The sequence below is a fragment of the Leopardus geoffroyi genome, chromosome A2 (assembly GCF_018350155.1).
Source record: "Leopardus geoffroyi isolate Oge1 chromosome A2, O.geoffroyi_Oge1_pat1.0, whole genome shotgun sequence".
Lineage (NCBI taxonomy): Eukaryota > Metazoa > Chordata > Mammalia > Carnivora > Felidae > Leopardus > Leopardus geoffroyi.
The window spans coordinates 20929571-20942517 of record NC_059331.1 but is presented as its reverse complement, the minus strand read 5'-3'; the positions used below and the strand labels follow the sequence as shown (position 1 = coordinate 20942517).

The following is a 12947-nucleotide window of genomic DNA, read 5'->3' as shown; positions in this document are numbered from 1 at the left end:
TCCTCTCCGGCTCCAAGCTGTGATCCTCCAAGCTGTGACAGGAAGACATTCAGGTCTCCAAGTGGTCTAACAGAGATGGCCCTGAGAATATGACCCAAGACGACCCTTTCTCTCTTCTCTTTCCAACCTCACTGTCTACCCTGACCCAGCTCTGGTGACATCCTGGTCTCAGATCTCCTTCCAAGCAGAAATAAACTTACTCTCGGTAGGCCCTGAGGGCAGGAATGGCTGTTCCCATTTTACAGGTGAGAAGACTGAGGCCCTGAAGGAGGTCTTGTCATGAGCACGTACACTGCTGATCAGGCAGCGCTGGCTTGGCAGCTGGACCTTCTGCCCTTGCCCAGGGCCCTCCCTGGGACCCTTCCTGATTCCACAGCCCCTCTTGGCTGGCCCTCAGAGCAGGCAGCTGGGCATGGGGATGGGCAGAGAGGACCTTGGGAAGGGCGCCTGGATTGGGGAGCAGGTGTGGGACGGGGGGCAGCAGGTGCAGGATAATGGGGCCACTGGGAGAGGCCCAGGGAGCAGGTGTTGCCATGGAGGGGGTGAAGTTGCCATTGTACGTGCAGTTCTGGTAGGCCCAGAACAGGAGGGGGAATCCCTATGAGCCCCTGGGCCACCCTGGCTTATGCTCAGAGGTCATCCAGATGCCTGGGCTCAGGCACACAGCCAAGCCCCTCCCCTGGGTCTCAGCAACCCTCCAGGTTGCCATGACAACCAGCACTTTCATCCCTATTCCTTTGTCTGGTCACGGTCCAGCTTTTGTGACCAGCCATAATTAGCAGGGGTGGGGAGAGCCTTGCCTCAGGATGCACTCAGCTGGGGTGAAGCCGTGAACCCAAGGCAGAGGGAGCTGGAGGGCAGGTTAAAGAACACCAGATACCAGAAACCCTGGGCTTTTCTGGCCACCAGCCCCTGCAGCCTCCTCTCCTGGCTGCTGACCACACCCTCAGAGCTGGATCTACAGGCCTGGAGGTGACCTGGGCCCCAGGCACTCCTGTCCCCTCTCTGCCCGGAGCTGTGGACCACCCATCTCCCCTGTGCACTGTGAGAAGAGGCAGAGTACAGGCCAAATCTCACTTTGTGAACTCCCCTGTATGACTTGGGAAACTAAGGCACAGAGCAAACCTGGGCCTTGGCGTAGATCAGGCCACAATAAGCAAGACCTCCTGGGGATGCAGGACCCCAAGGCAGGCCCCTAAACCAAATAAAATTGAACCCCAGAGGTTAGGTAGTCCCTCCTCTGACATACCCCATAGAGAGGAACCTAGTCACCAGGATTTGGCAGGGGTGGGAGCAGGCTGTGGTGGCCCAGGTCCCACCTGCTATGTGACTGTGGGCACATCCCTTCTTTTCTTTCCCAGTCTGTAAAAACAAGCGAGGTCTACGAACCTTCAGTGAACCCTCCCTCCTGAAGCCGGGGTGAAAATGAACAAGGCCCCCTCAGCACAAAGCTGGCTCCTCGCCAGCCCCACACACACCCCACATCCCCTGCTCCCCCAGAATCACCCCCAGCCTACCCAGGACTTGGCATCCCTTTATCCACCCTCGCTGCTCTGGACCTTTGCACCCTTAGTTCCTCCTCAGTGGTGCTCTTGCCCCTCAGACAGGAATCCAGAGCTCCTGGGTCACCAAGAGCTGGTGAGCACGATCACTGCGGTCTGACAAGCTCTGACTTTCAACCGGGAACCAACCCTGGAGCAGAAGCAGAGAGCCTGGGGGCAAGAGCCGGCTGTGGACACAGCTCCTGGAATGAGACAGCACAGAAGGAGGGTCACAGGATGGCTTTAGGGACTAGGCTACAGCACCACTTGTCCTTCTGTCCCGGGCTGGCTTTTCTGATTCTTCAGGGGAGTCAGGGATTCCTGCCCCGGGCCCCCCCCACACGGCAGTCTCATGGCAGGAGTCTGGTGATGATCCACACAACTGCGCCTATTAGGAATGAGCTTCTGCTGGGACTGCCCCCTCTGTGGGACCCCGGGCTATGCAGGCGCCTCAGGCTGAGGAGAGACCCCCTTCACCAGGACAGCCCCAAAGACACGACAGGGTCTAGTGATGTGTCCCAGAGATGCCTATTGGCAGACACCTAAACCCCTTTCCTTTGTTCTTGGGTAGCCAGGAGTGTCCGAGGAATATCACACATATTCCCCCCGGTAGAGGGGGCCGGGGTGGGGGGCAGCGTGCTGTCAGCCTGTATTTGCCCTCAGCTTGCCCCATGTTCCCTCATCAACCAAGGCTGGGAGGGCTGTCCTACACAGGTGAGTCCTGAAGCTGCGGCAGGAAGTGGGTTTGGGGAGACGTCTGGGGCAGGAGACTGATGAGGCCAGCAGGTCCCCTGCAGAGACCCCAGACTTGTGTGACCCCACTCCTGCCTTGAACCGCAAAGAGAGGGTCTCAGAGCCACGCACCTGCAGCAGAAAGGAACAGGAGTTAGAGACTCGAGCCAAATGGAGGGGGTGATTTAGGTGGATTCCTATAGGTCTCACCACCGCCTCGGAGTCACACATTCCCCTTTAGCAAAGCCATTTGCCAGTCTTCCTGGGGACCACCATGGGTGTGAGGGACAAGCCACGATGCACCTGCACCCGCCACTCTCAGCCAGCGGGGAGGATGCCTGTTGGTGGCCTTGTACTCCCCCCTCCCCTGGCTTCCCCAGCCTCCCACCACCCCTGCAGAGAGTGCAGGTTTCCCTGGGCCCTGCTGACCTGGAACCTCTGGCTATACAGCTCTCTGTGGGTGGTCCAGGCCTGCTTGGCTCCAGACCCCTCCCCGACCTCCCTGGCGGGCTTCCAGGCCTCAGAGGAAGCCACCGCCTTTGCCACCACAGTTACCACCGCCACCGCTGCTGCAGCGAAAATGCAATTACAGCAAACAGCCGTCGCCTCACTTGAGCCTCGCCATCCACACCTGGAACTAATTAACTTAATTAGGCCTTAATGAGCTACACTGGTCGGAAGGCCTATTTTTACTTAATTATCCCCTAATGTGCTTGGCATGGAGGAGCGAGGGACCTGGAGGAGGGCTTTGGTGGTAGCAGCCACCTCCTCTCCCTGCAGAAGGGATACCCAGGAGTAATGCCCGTCTGCCATGAGTGGGCCCCAAGGAACTGAGAGTCTGGACAGGGGAGTGAGGCAGGGGCCATGGGCCACATGTGTAGGGACAGTGCCCCTCCCCCAGCCCCATCATTCTGGCCGTCCTGCCTCAGCTGAGGCTGAAGGGAATTACTCCTCCAACTGCCTCCAGTGGGGAGGCCGATGCCCAGAGACATCAGTGACTTACTTGAGGACACACAGCTAACTTGTGGTGATAGAGGTGAGTAGTCCCAGACACTCTGAAGGAGCATTTTAAGCCATGGTGGGGTCCTGTAAGGGTGGGCTCTAGCCCCTCCCACACCAGGCCTGGTAGGGGAGGGCAGAGGATCACCTGGACAGCTGGCCTCCAGGGTTTCCAGGGCAACACCATCCAGCCCATTTGGACCTTGGCTCAGAAAAGCCAACTTTGTGGAATCGGCTTACTTCTGCAGCCTTGGGGTGAGCTGAGGTGGTCTTGGCTCACCTGGCAGATATGAAGGAGGCATTGAAAGCAGGGTCCTTCCCAGCTGGCCCCTGCTTTGGTCCTTCTGGGGGCTTCCAGATGGTTGGCTCATTTGAATCTCTGGGCTCCTGGGGCTGGATGGGAACCTTGGTTCTTGTGTCTCTGCTAAAGATGAGTCAGCTCCCTTTGTCTCTGGAACTCCAGACTTAAACCTGACAACTATCTCCTTGGTGCCTCCAGCCCTATCCAGCACTCGATCTACCTCTCACTAACCAGTTCTTCCCACTATTCCCCTCTTCGGAAAATGGCCACGCCATTGGTTCATGTGCTCAGGCCAGGAACCGAAGAGCTGCCCTGACAACCTTGGCACCCCACAGCCAACCATCAGGAGTCCTGTTGGCCCTGCTTCCAAACCATATCCCAGGTGCCATCTTCCTGCCCCCTCCCAGCAAGCACCCCAGTCCCGGCCGTCATCCTCTACCATCTGGACAGCCGTGCCCTGGTCTTCCAGCCTTCACACTGCTGCCACGGTGATTTTTAAAAATCAGTTCCCAGTTTAAACCCTTTAACGACTTCCCATCACGCACAGAATAAGTCCATGGGCCTCAGCCTGAGCTGTAGGGGCCTGCCTGCCTCCCTGATCTCATCCACCTCCTTTCTTCTCTTTTCCTTGCCCCAGTTATGTGAATTGTTCTTCAATGCCTCAGGGACTTTGCCCTTGCTGCTCATCTGCCTAGAATGCTCTTCCCCAAATCTCTGGATCCCTAAGATCTTGGCTTAAATGTCACCGTAGCCTTCCCTGGCCCTATAGCCTAACGTGTCCCCCAGCCCTAGCACCACACTCTGAGCAGTAGGATCTTCTGCATCACACTTGCATGATACTGTTCCCGTCTCTCACAACTGAAGTATAGGCTCCAGAGGGCAGCGATTGCATCTGTCTTGGTCCCTACTGAATTCCCAGCCTAGAACACCATATGCCTAACACGTGAAGGGGACTTTTTGTTGAATGGATGTTAAGAGAATTCCTTGACCCTCCCACAAACAGCCAGAGTCCCCAGCCCCTTCCTCCAGCTCCCCAGAGCCTACCCGAATACCTCATGCCTGAGGATGGCATCCCCTCACCTACTCTGGCCTCCCAGCCTCTACTCACACTGGTACCCGAAATACATCTTCTGTGGACTGAAAGCCTTGCCTCCCCCAGGCCTGGCAGGTGCTGCTTTTCCTGACCAGAAGGAGAGGGTCAGATCTCTACTCAGTGTGGCCCTTAGTCTTGGCTCTTCCTGGCACTTATCTTTGCCTACCCTTTGGAGGACACTCCTTAGGCCTGAGTCTGTCTGAACTCTGAGGTCATAATCCCCTGGAGGTAGTTACCCTCACCTCTGTCTGCCCATCCCTTCCCATCCCTGCCCCAGTAGCCAGGCCCAAGGTGTTTGGTCCATAGTCAGCAATTAGCAAACAAGTCAGCCCCACTCTGACCACACTGCTGTAGACCTAGGGAGGAGGTCAGATAAGAGCAGAATCCAGCCATCTGGGGGTATCACCTATAAGATGGGGCACCACTGATTGGGAGAGTCTAAGATGGCCCCCAGAGCCCAGGGATTCCCCAGTTCAGAAGGGCAGGAAGCCCAGCCTGGAACAGGCAGAATTGCCAGTCAGAGCTGTCTCCCCAGGGGCCCCGACCACTAGGCAGGGCCCAGGTGGGACATAAAGGGGAGGGACAGCTATGATGACATAACTTAGAAGGAGGTTAAATAGATGTCAAGGTGGGCCCCACCTTCCCGGGGGGGTTCTGGATAGTCCCAGGATGTGTGAGACCATGGGTCATAGACTCTCTCCTTTCACACAGGGAAACTGATGCCTGGGGGAGAGGATAGCCCAGGTGACTGAGCCAGGCAGGGAGTAGGATTGCTGAGGCCTGATTTAGGTTCCTCTTGGTGGCCCCAGAGCCTCAGTTTCCCTACTGGCACAATGGTGGCACTGCCTCCCATCTTCCCTCACTTCCCTGCTCCCACTGCCCAGGAAAGCTGGGAGGCTCACTAAGGGGAAAGGAAAGCCATGGATGGTCTCCCTGCCTCCCAGCCTTGTGCAAGGGAGGGAAGGCTGAGGGAGCAGCAGTCTGGGGACCCCTATGATTCTCTGCCCCCTCTCAGAAAAAGGAGCCTATGGAGCAGGAGACCTCCCTGAGGCTGAGGGTGATCTGCCTGGGCTTGAGAAGTCTCCAGCCATGCTGGGCTGCCTCTTAGGGTCAGCGCTGCCATGATTGGCTCTACCACCTCGCTTGCTCTGAGCCTCAGTTTCCCTACTAGTCCAATGAGGATAATAGTAGTCATTCCAGTCCTTCCAGTCTGTGGCCTCATAGGGCCACCATGAGCAGCCACCAGGCCAGTGGATATGAAACGGTGGCTCCTGTGAGCAGCAAAGCCCTGAAGAGAGAAGACACATCCTGCTAAGGGTGGCATCTTAGGGGCAGAGGGGCCTGGAGTGCTCAGGCTCCCAGTCTCAGTCACCCCAGCCAAGCCAGAGCCCCTGCCCTGCCCTGGGGTTCTGGGGGTGACAGCATCTGTAAGCGATGGGAGAGGCAGGGTTGGCCAGGGACACCCTCAGCCCTGGCAACTGCCATTCTGCCCCCCCACCCCCACTGACTCTCCTGTCCTATGCTGTCTGTGGCTGCCTACAGTCACCCCACACACACAGTGGCTGCTGCCTGCCTGCCTCCCAAGCAGAGGCAGCTGCTCCGGCCTCCATGCTGGAACCAAAATTGAATGAGTTTTTCCACAATGTCGCCTCCCGCTGACGGCTCCTAATTGCATGTTGAAGCCATGTGATGGAGCCCAACTTACACTAATTATGTCATTACCCTAATTAAGTAAATAGCGTATGTGCTAATTGGCAGAAATCTCTTTGGGGGATGGGCAGGGGGAGAGGAGGCCGGTATACCCTGGGCTTTCACATGGGTGGGCTGGGGGTAACAGAGGTAGGGGATGCATTTCTTCCCTTGGTTCTACAGGTCCTGCAATCACCCAAGGGTTTGGGGAGCACCCTTAGCCTCCACCCCAGACAGGCTTGCCCGTGCTCCAGGGGAAGAAGCACAAGGTGCTAAATAGGCGGTCGGAGACCCAAGCCGGAGGCCTGCCGTTGCCCTAACAGGCTTAGCCTTAAACAAGCCTTTTCCCTCTCTCGGGTAGATCCCCTTGCCCAACCCCACCACCACCTCAGCCAGCCCAGAGCCTGTGGACTCTCAGATGGTGGGCACAGGGGCATCAGAGAGAATCAATATCCTGGCAGGACTAACCATGCCACTGCCATCCACCTATGGGGCATCAGTTATATGCCTGGCCTGGGGCAGCAGGAAGGAGAGAGGCTGATGACAGAACAAAGCCCTAGGCCCTGATACAGCACCAGTGTGAACCAGTAAAGGAACAAACAGGGCTGGCATTCCCCAGAAGTCGTGTGATGTGGGAAGATCTAAGGAAGTCTGGAGGGCTTCATGGAGGAAGAGGAATTCACTTATAAGGGAGAGGAAATCAGGGCTTCAGAGCTCAGATCATCTTTCACCATGGGATTCCCCCCCCCAAAATTTATAAGTTTATTATTATGACATTCATTTCATTTCATTTTATTGTACTTGATACAAGAGGTTTTAGTTGTGTTTTTTTTTTTTTTTTAAGTAAGCTCTACACCCAACATGAGGCTTGAACTCATGACCCTGAGATCAAGAGTCACATGCTCCACCAACTGAGCCAGCCAGGCGTCCCTCACCATGTGATTTTTTTTTTTAAGTTTACTTATTTATTTTGAGAGAGAGAGAAAGAGAGAATGAACAAGAGAACAAGTGGAGGAGGGGCAGAGAAGGAGGGAGAGAGCCAATCCCAAGCGGGCTCCATGAGTATAGAACCCGACGCAGGGCTCGAACTCATGAACCAAACCTTAAGATAATGACCTGAGTGGAAATCAACTGTCAGATACTTAACTGACTGAGCCACCCAGGCGCCCCTCACCATGTGATTTTTAAATGCCACACTTAACCGTAACCTTCAGATGGGGGTTAGGAGGGATAAGAGAGAAGTCATCTGAAGGACAGCTCCACATGGAACTCCAACACATGTGAGGGCACTGGGGGACAGAAGGAATGCCAGCCCTGTGTCAGAGACCATCGCATGGCCAGGGCCCCCATTCTGCCCTATCTAAGCCAATTAGCATGGATCAGCTATCAAGTGGGGGCCCCTATCCCTGCCCTGTCCCTCATGGGGCTGTGGAGAGGGTCCAAAGGCAAGAATTCAAAGCCGTGGCACTGGGCCTGGGGCTAGGGCCTCCAGCAGCTGAGGCTTCTCAAGCCAGGGAGTGGCTTCTCCACTCCCTGAGAGCCAGGATGGGCTTCTCAAGCCCATCTCCTGAGTGTGCCCAGCTGCCACAGCGTGGGCATCCCTGCTCTCCCAGCTTTACCCCACCCGCCTCCTGCCAGCTCCACAGACATATGCTGCAGCTCCACACCCAGCAGACACCACAGGCTTGCTCTGGTGGGCAATGGCTTCCTGCTTCTCAGGCCGAAGGAGCAGAAAATGAGTGGTGCCTAGCCCTGGACCAGCCAGACTCTCAGGTGGCCTTGGCCAAGGGCCTCCAGTTCTCCAGGCCTCGAGCTCCTAGTAGGTGATGTCCGCTCATTCCTTGCCTGTTCCAGACCTTCATTCACTCCACACAATGTGGCCTGGACTTCCTCAGACTGGCTCCAGGAGCCAGAAATAGATAGGAAACCATCCTTTCAGCCATCATGCCTGTAACTTTACTCTCAAATGGTCAAGAAAAAAATTATGATCTCTTTCTCTCTCTTATACACACACACATACACACACACACACACACACACACAGAGAGAGAGAGAGAGAGAGAGAGAGAGAGAGAGAGGGCAAATACATACAGAAAGCAAGTGAAGCAAAATATTAACAATAGTTGCATATGGCCAAAAAGGGTATATGCGTCTTAGACTATTCTTATTTTGACAACTTTTCTGTAAGTTTGAAATTATTTCTAAATAAAAAGTGGAAGGAGGGAACAAAGGATGGAAGGAAGGGAGGGAGAGAGGAAAAGTGGGGAGGAAGATTCTTTCCTTTCTCTAGATTCCAGGCTACTGGAAGGTGTAGCTAGCCAGTGGCAGCTGGGTTGATGCGGCCCTGCTTGGTGGGGCTAGGTGGGCTTCCCTGAGGCAGTGGTAGGGAGTAGGGCTATGCAGAGACTAAGGGGCATGTAGCTCTCACCCTTTCCGTGCAGGGTGGGATGGGGGGGGGGGGGCTGAGTGTCTTCCTCTCTTCCAGTCATAGCATCAGGCCAACCCACGGCTCCCTCCCCTTCTCCTGCTCTCCAGAGAATGAAAGTGCTCTGGAATTTCTATAAGGAGTCTCCAGTGGGACAAGAAGAGGAACTTCTTTTGGTCAGAAGGCTTAGGAGGGCATTCTGTGCCTCTGGGCATGAAAGGAGACTGGGCCAGCCCAGGGCACCATACCCAGGACCAGAGAGGGATGGGACAGCTCTGGTTAAGGCCAGCCGGCCTTCCCTGCCCCGCTGCAGCACTATCACAGACTTGTGCCTGAGCAGCCCATACTAGCCTCCCTGGTGCCCTTGGCTGTCACAGCAGTGCTTAGAAGGGAAGTGGCTCATTATCCTCTCCCGTCCCTGGCAGAACTGTGGGGTGTGCAGAGGGAGGCCTTTGCTGCTGATGGGCCTGTTGAGGGGCAGAGCTCTGGACCTGCCCGGCCTCATCCCCGAAATGTCCCCAGCTCCCCACACCCTTCATCCCCATCCCTCCCCTTCCCCCACGGTGCCCACCACCCCTCCACCTCCCCTGCATCCCCAAATCCCAAATGCTTTTCCCTAAAAGGGGACTTGCCCCACCCGGCTCTCAGGCCAAGCTTCAGACCCCATCAACCATCCCCTCCCGCAAAGAGACAGCAACGCGGTCATCCTGATATGTGGTCAGTCCCTGCAGCCGCTGTGTTCCGAACTCTCTCAGAAGGAAGGGGCCCTGCCCACTCTCATAGCCCATCCCCTCTTCCCTTGACCTCAGGCTGCCACTTCAGAGCCTGGACCGCCCCAGAGTGGACCTGCCCTCCATTTAGGAGACTCTGTCCAGGACGCTCAGGACTGCGGCACCCAGAGGTCAGCAGGGGCTGATTCCTCCACTCGGACACCTTTGTTCTTCTCCCGCCTTTGTCCCCAGACCCCGTCCTCCCAGCCAGCCCACCCACCAGCCCAGCCCCTTAGCCCTCGCCTGTCGGCCCACCTCTCCCTCCCATTCCTCTTCGTGGCCTTTGCCCACCCAAGTGCCAGAGCAGGCAGAGGACGGGTGGGGCCCCCTGCCCACCCCACCCGGCCCAGCCCCCAGCCCGCAGCCGCCCGCAGTCCTGCCTGTCACCCGGCTCCCTCTCTGGCCCACGCCCCTCACTGCGCGGCCCCTCGAACAATCTCTCCCCTTCGGGTCCCCTCCCCACTTCCTCTCCCCTCCGCGCCGGCCCTACAGTCCCGGGAGTCAGGAGCGATCTCCCTGCGTTCCCCTCCCTCCCGACTCCTCCCTCACCCTCTCCCTTCTCTCTTCCCCTCCAGCCTCCGCTCCTTCCCGCTCACTCACCCTCTCCCTCTCCCGCTGCCCCCCTCTCTCTCCCCCACCTCTTTGTTTCAGCGGAGAACTGGCTCCTCGGGACAGTTCCCACACTGCAGTGCCTCTGGTGCGGAGACAGCGCCACCGCCACCGAGGTGAGCGGGGAGCCGGGACGCCGGGCGCGGCAGCCAGAGCCTTGGGGGGCGGGCAGGTGGGGACGCCGGCAGTCCGGTGCGGCGCCTCCCGGCCAGAGGCAGCGGGCACAGCAGTTGGGAGTGCCTGATGCCCTGGCGGTCAGCAGGACCCAAGGGCAGAGGGGCAGCCAGTTGGCTGCCAGGGGCAAAGCTGCTCGGGAGCTGGCAGGCTCTTTCCCTGACCTGGTGCCTGGCTTCTGCCGGTGGCCTTGGGCTGAGGGGGACCCGCAGGGGGGCCTGATTGGGTGGGCGGGGGCTGGTCTGCCCGGAGTAGCCACTCCTGAAGGTTCGAGTGTATGCCCAGTCCTGGAGTCCAGGGCTCTGAACCCTGCCTCTGGCAGGGCTGTGGCTGTGAGGTTGCCCACAGGGCTGTGACCCTTGAAGTGTCTGTCCCTGCTGGGGTTTTGGTTGCTGGTCAGGGATGTGCTGGGCTGCTCCCGCTGCCCAGGTGGGGGGTGTGGGCAGAGAAGGAGAGATCTGCCCCCTGCCACAGTCTGGCTGTTTTCACCCCATGCTCCTGACCACCAGACCCACAGAGGTACATGTGGGGAGGGGCACTTCTCCCTCTGCTAGGGGTCTCTGACCAACTCCCTCAAAATAGGAACCCCAGGATGGCTTCACCCACGGTAGCGAGCAGTAGGGATTCAGGCCAGAGCCCAGAGATGTTCCTGCGGTCAGCTTCCTGAACTGGACAGGGAGGAAAGTGGGGGGCAGGGGGAGGAAGAGAATAGGTGGAGACAGAGCCCTGGCTCTTTCGTGAGACTACAAGTGCAATTACTGGAGATGACCCAGGGCTACCAGGAGATCCAGAGACCCTGAAGCTGGGCAGGTGGGTGGGAGTGGATGGAGGGGGCAGAAGCCACTGCTGGGGCCCCGCCCCCTTCTCAGCTGGAGCTAGGGATGGAAAGGCAGAGCTACACGGGGACAGAGTGTGTTGCTCACACTTCTCCAGAGAGGCCAGCAGGGTGGCTCTGCTGGCTGCCAGAGGAGAGACAGGAAAGGCTGGGAGTATGCAGGGGCCAGGGGGTGGATCTCCGCAGTGGGATGCATCCTGGGGGTCCAGCCTCTGGCTATCTGGCCAGGGCAGAGCCAGGTCCTACAGCTGCCTGAACCCTCAAGGAGTCAGCAGTGGACAAGACTGTGGGGGGTAGTGACCCATAAGGCAGAGCTGCCAGTGGTATTTGTCCCCCTAGGACTGGTCAGATGGGGTACTTGTTTCCAGGAGCTAACTCTCCCTTGCCCTCTTCCCTAGCCAGAGCCTCCTCATCTGAGCAGGCAACAACCCCAGATGGACCAACATGTACAGAGAGGTGGAATCAGAACTATGGCCATCAAGTATCAAGGGCCCAGGTGGTCCTCCATAGCCCAACCCATCCAGCCTCTACAGTCTCAAGGGCAACCCAAGCCAGGGGAAGTAGGAGAACAAAGCCCCAGGACTGGTCCCAGTGATTACCCAGAGAGCAGTCATCCCTGTCTCAGGAAGAAAGGCCACTCTTCCTGGCCTGGACTCAGCTCACCACAGCTCTGTGACCCCACTCTCATGCAGTGGCCTGCCTAAGCCATTGGCTTTACCCTGAGTGGTCTGTCAGTATCCCCCCACCCCTACATACCCCCTGCTCTCCCCTAGCACACCCCAAATTCTCTCACTCAGCTAGGGACTCCTAGCCTGCAGTGAAGCCAGGTCTCCCCCACTGCAATCTGGGCCTCATCATGTCCCTCACACGTGCTCCAGATCCAGAGGGATCAGGCTGCCCTCTCCATTTTTTCTCTGAGACATGAGGGGGCTCTCTCCCAGGCTGGGTCAGCTTACTCTAGCCTCAGCTGACCGCCCCACCCCCCGCCACCATACATTGGTTCTGTGACCTCTCAGGGCACTGTGCACCCCAGAAGCCATTTAAAACTCAAATACCAGCCCCTGTGAGTGCCAGCCCAGTGCCAGAGGGCCTCAGTCAGTGAGCACCAAGGCCTTACTGAGAGGATGCACCTCTCCCTCACCTGTGGCACCTCCTCCACCTCCCTGCACATCCCCAGGCATCCCCCACCCCTACAGTAAGGAAGGCCTCAGCATCTGTCATGAAACAGCCTCCCAGCATCACTCCTTGCCAAAATCCCCATGAGGCTTGCCACCACTGTCAATGTGAAGTCCAACCTTTCAGCCAGCCAGGCACACAAGGCCCTTTGCCAATTGGCCTCTGCCAGCCTTTATGGCCTCCTTGCTTGACCAGATCTCCAGTAGGTAACCACACCAAACTGTGTCCTCACCCTAGGGTGGAGCAGAGCATGACTCAGAGGCCCGTTCAGGAACTGGCTGTGGGTTGAGCTGGACACACACGTGCCCACACGTGTCCCCCGCCACACACACCTATGGATGTGCATATGAATGCACACGCACACCTGTGTAGAAGCCCATCACCCAACTGCACGTGGTTTTCTACCAAATTGTACCCGCAGTGGAATGTGGAATCTGTACCAGGAAGGGACTGACGAATCTGTTTTATGGTTCCCAAGGGTAGTCATGTCACCATCCGCAAGCCCTTGAGAAGCAGCAGGGAAGCAAGAGTGGATCCCTGACTCTGGCTGAGCTCTCTCTGGGTCCCAGGGTCTCTGAGCCCCTGTGAGTGGGCAAGCAGGTC

At 57.6% G+C, this 12947-nt stretch overlaps 1 protein-coding gene across 1 annotated transcript; it reads right to left on the bottom strand.

The window, feature by feature from the left end:
• Positions 1-2117: 2117 nt before the first annotated feature.
• On the bottom strand, positions 2118-12339 carry LOC123604934. Its single transcript, XM_045491076.1, has 5 exons — positions 12310-12339; positions 10189-10883; positions 3553-3696; positions 2703-2910; positions 2118-2405 (listed from the first exon to the last, which is right to left on the bottom strand). The coding sequence occupies exons 1-5, from the start codon at positions 12337-12339 to the stop codon at positions 2184-2186; spliced, it is 1299 nt and encodes a 432-aa protein (XP_045347032.1). The 3' UTR covers positions 2118-2183.
• Between the last annotated feature and the right edge of the window lie 608 nt (positions 12340-12947).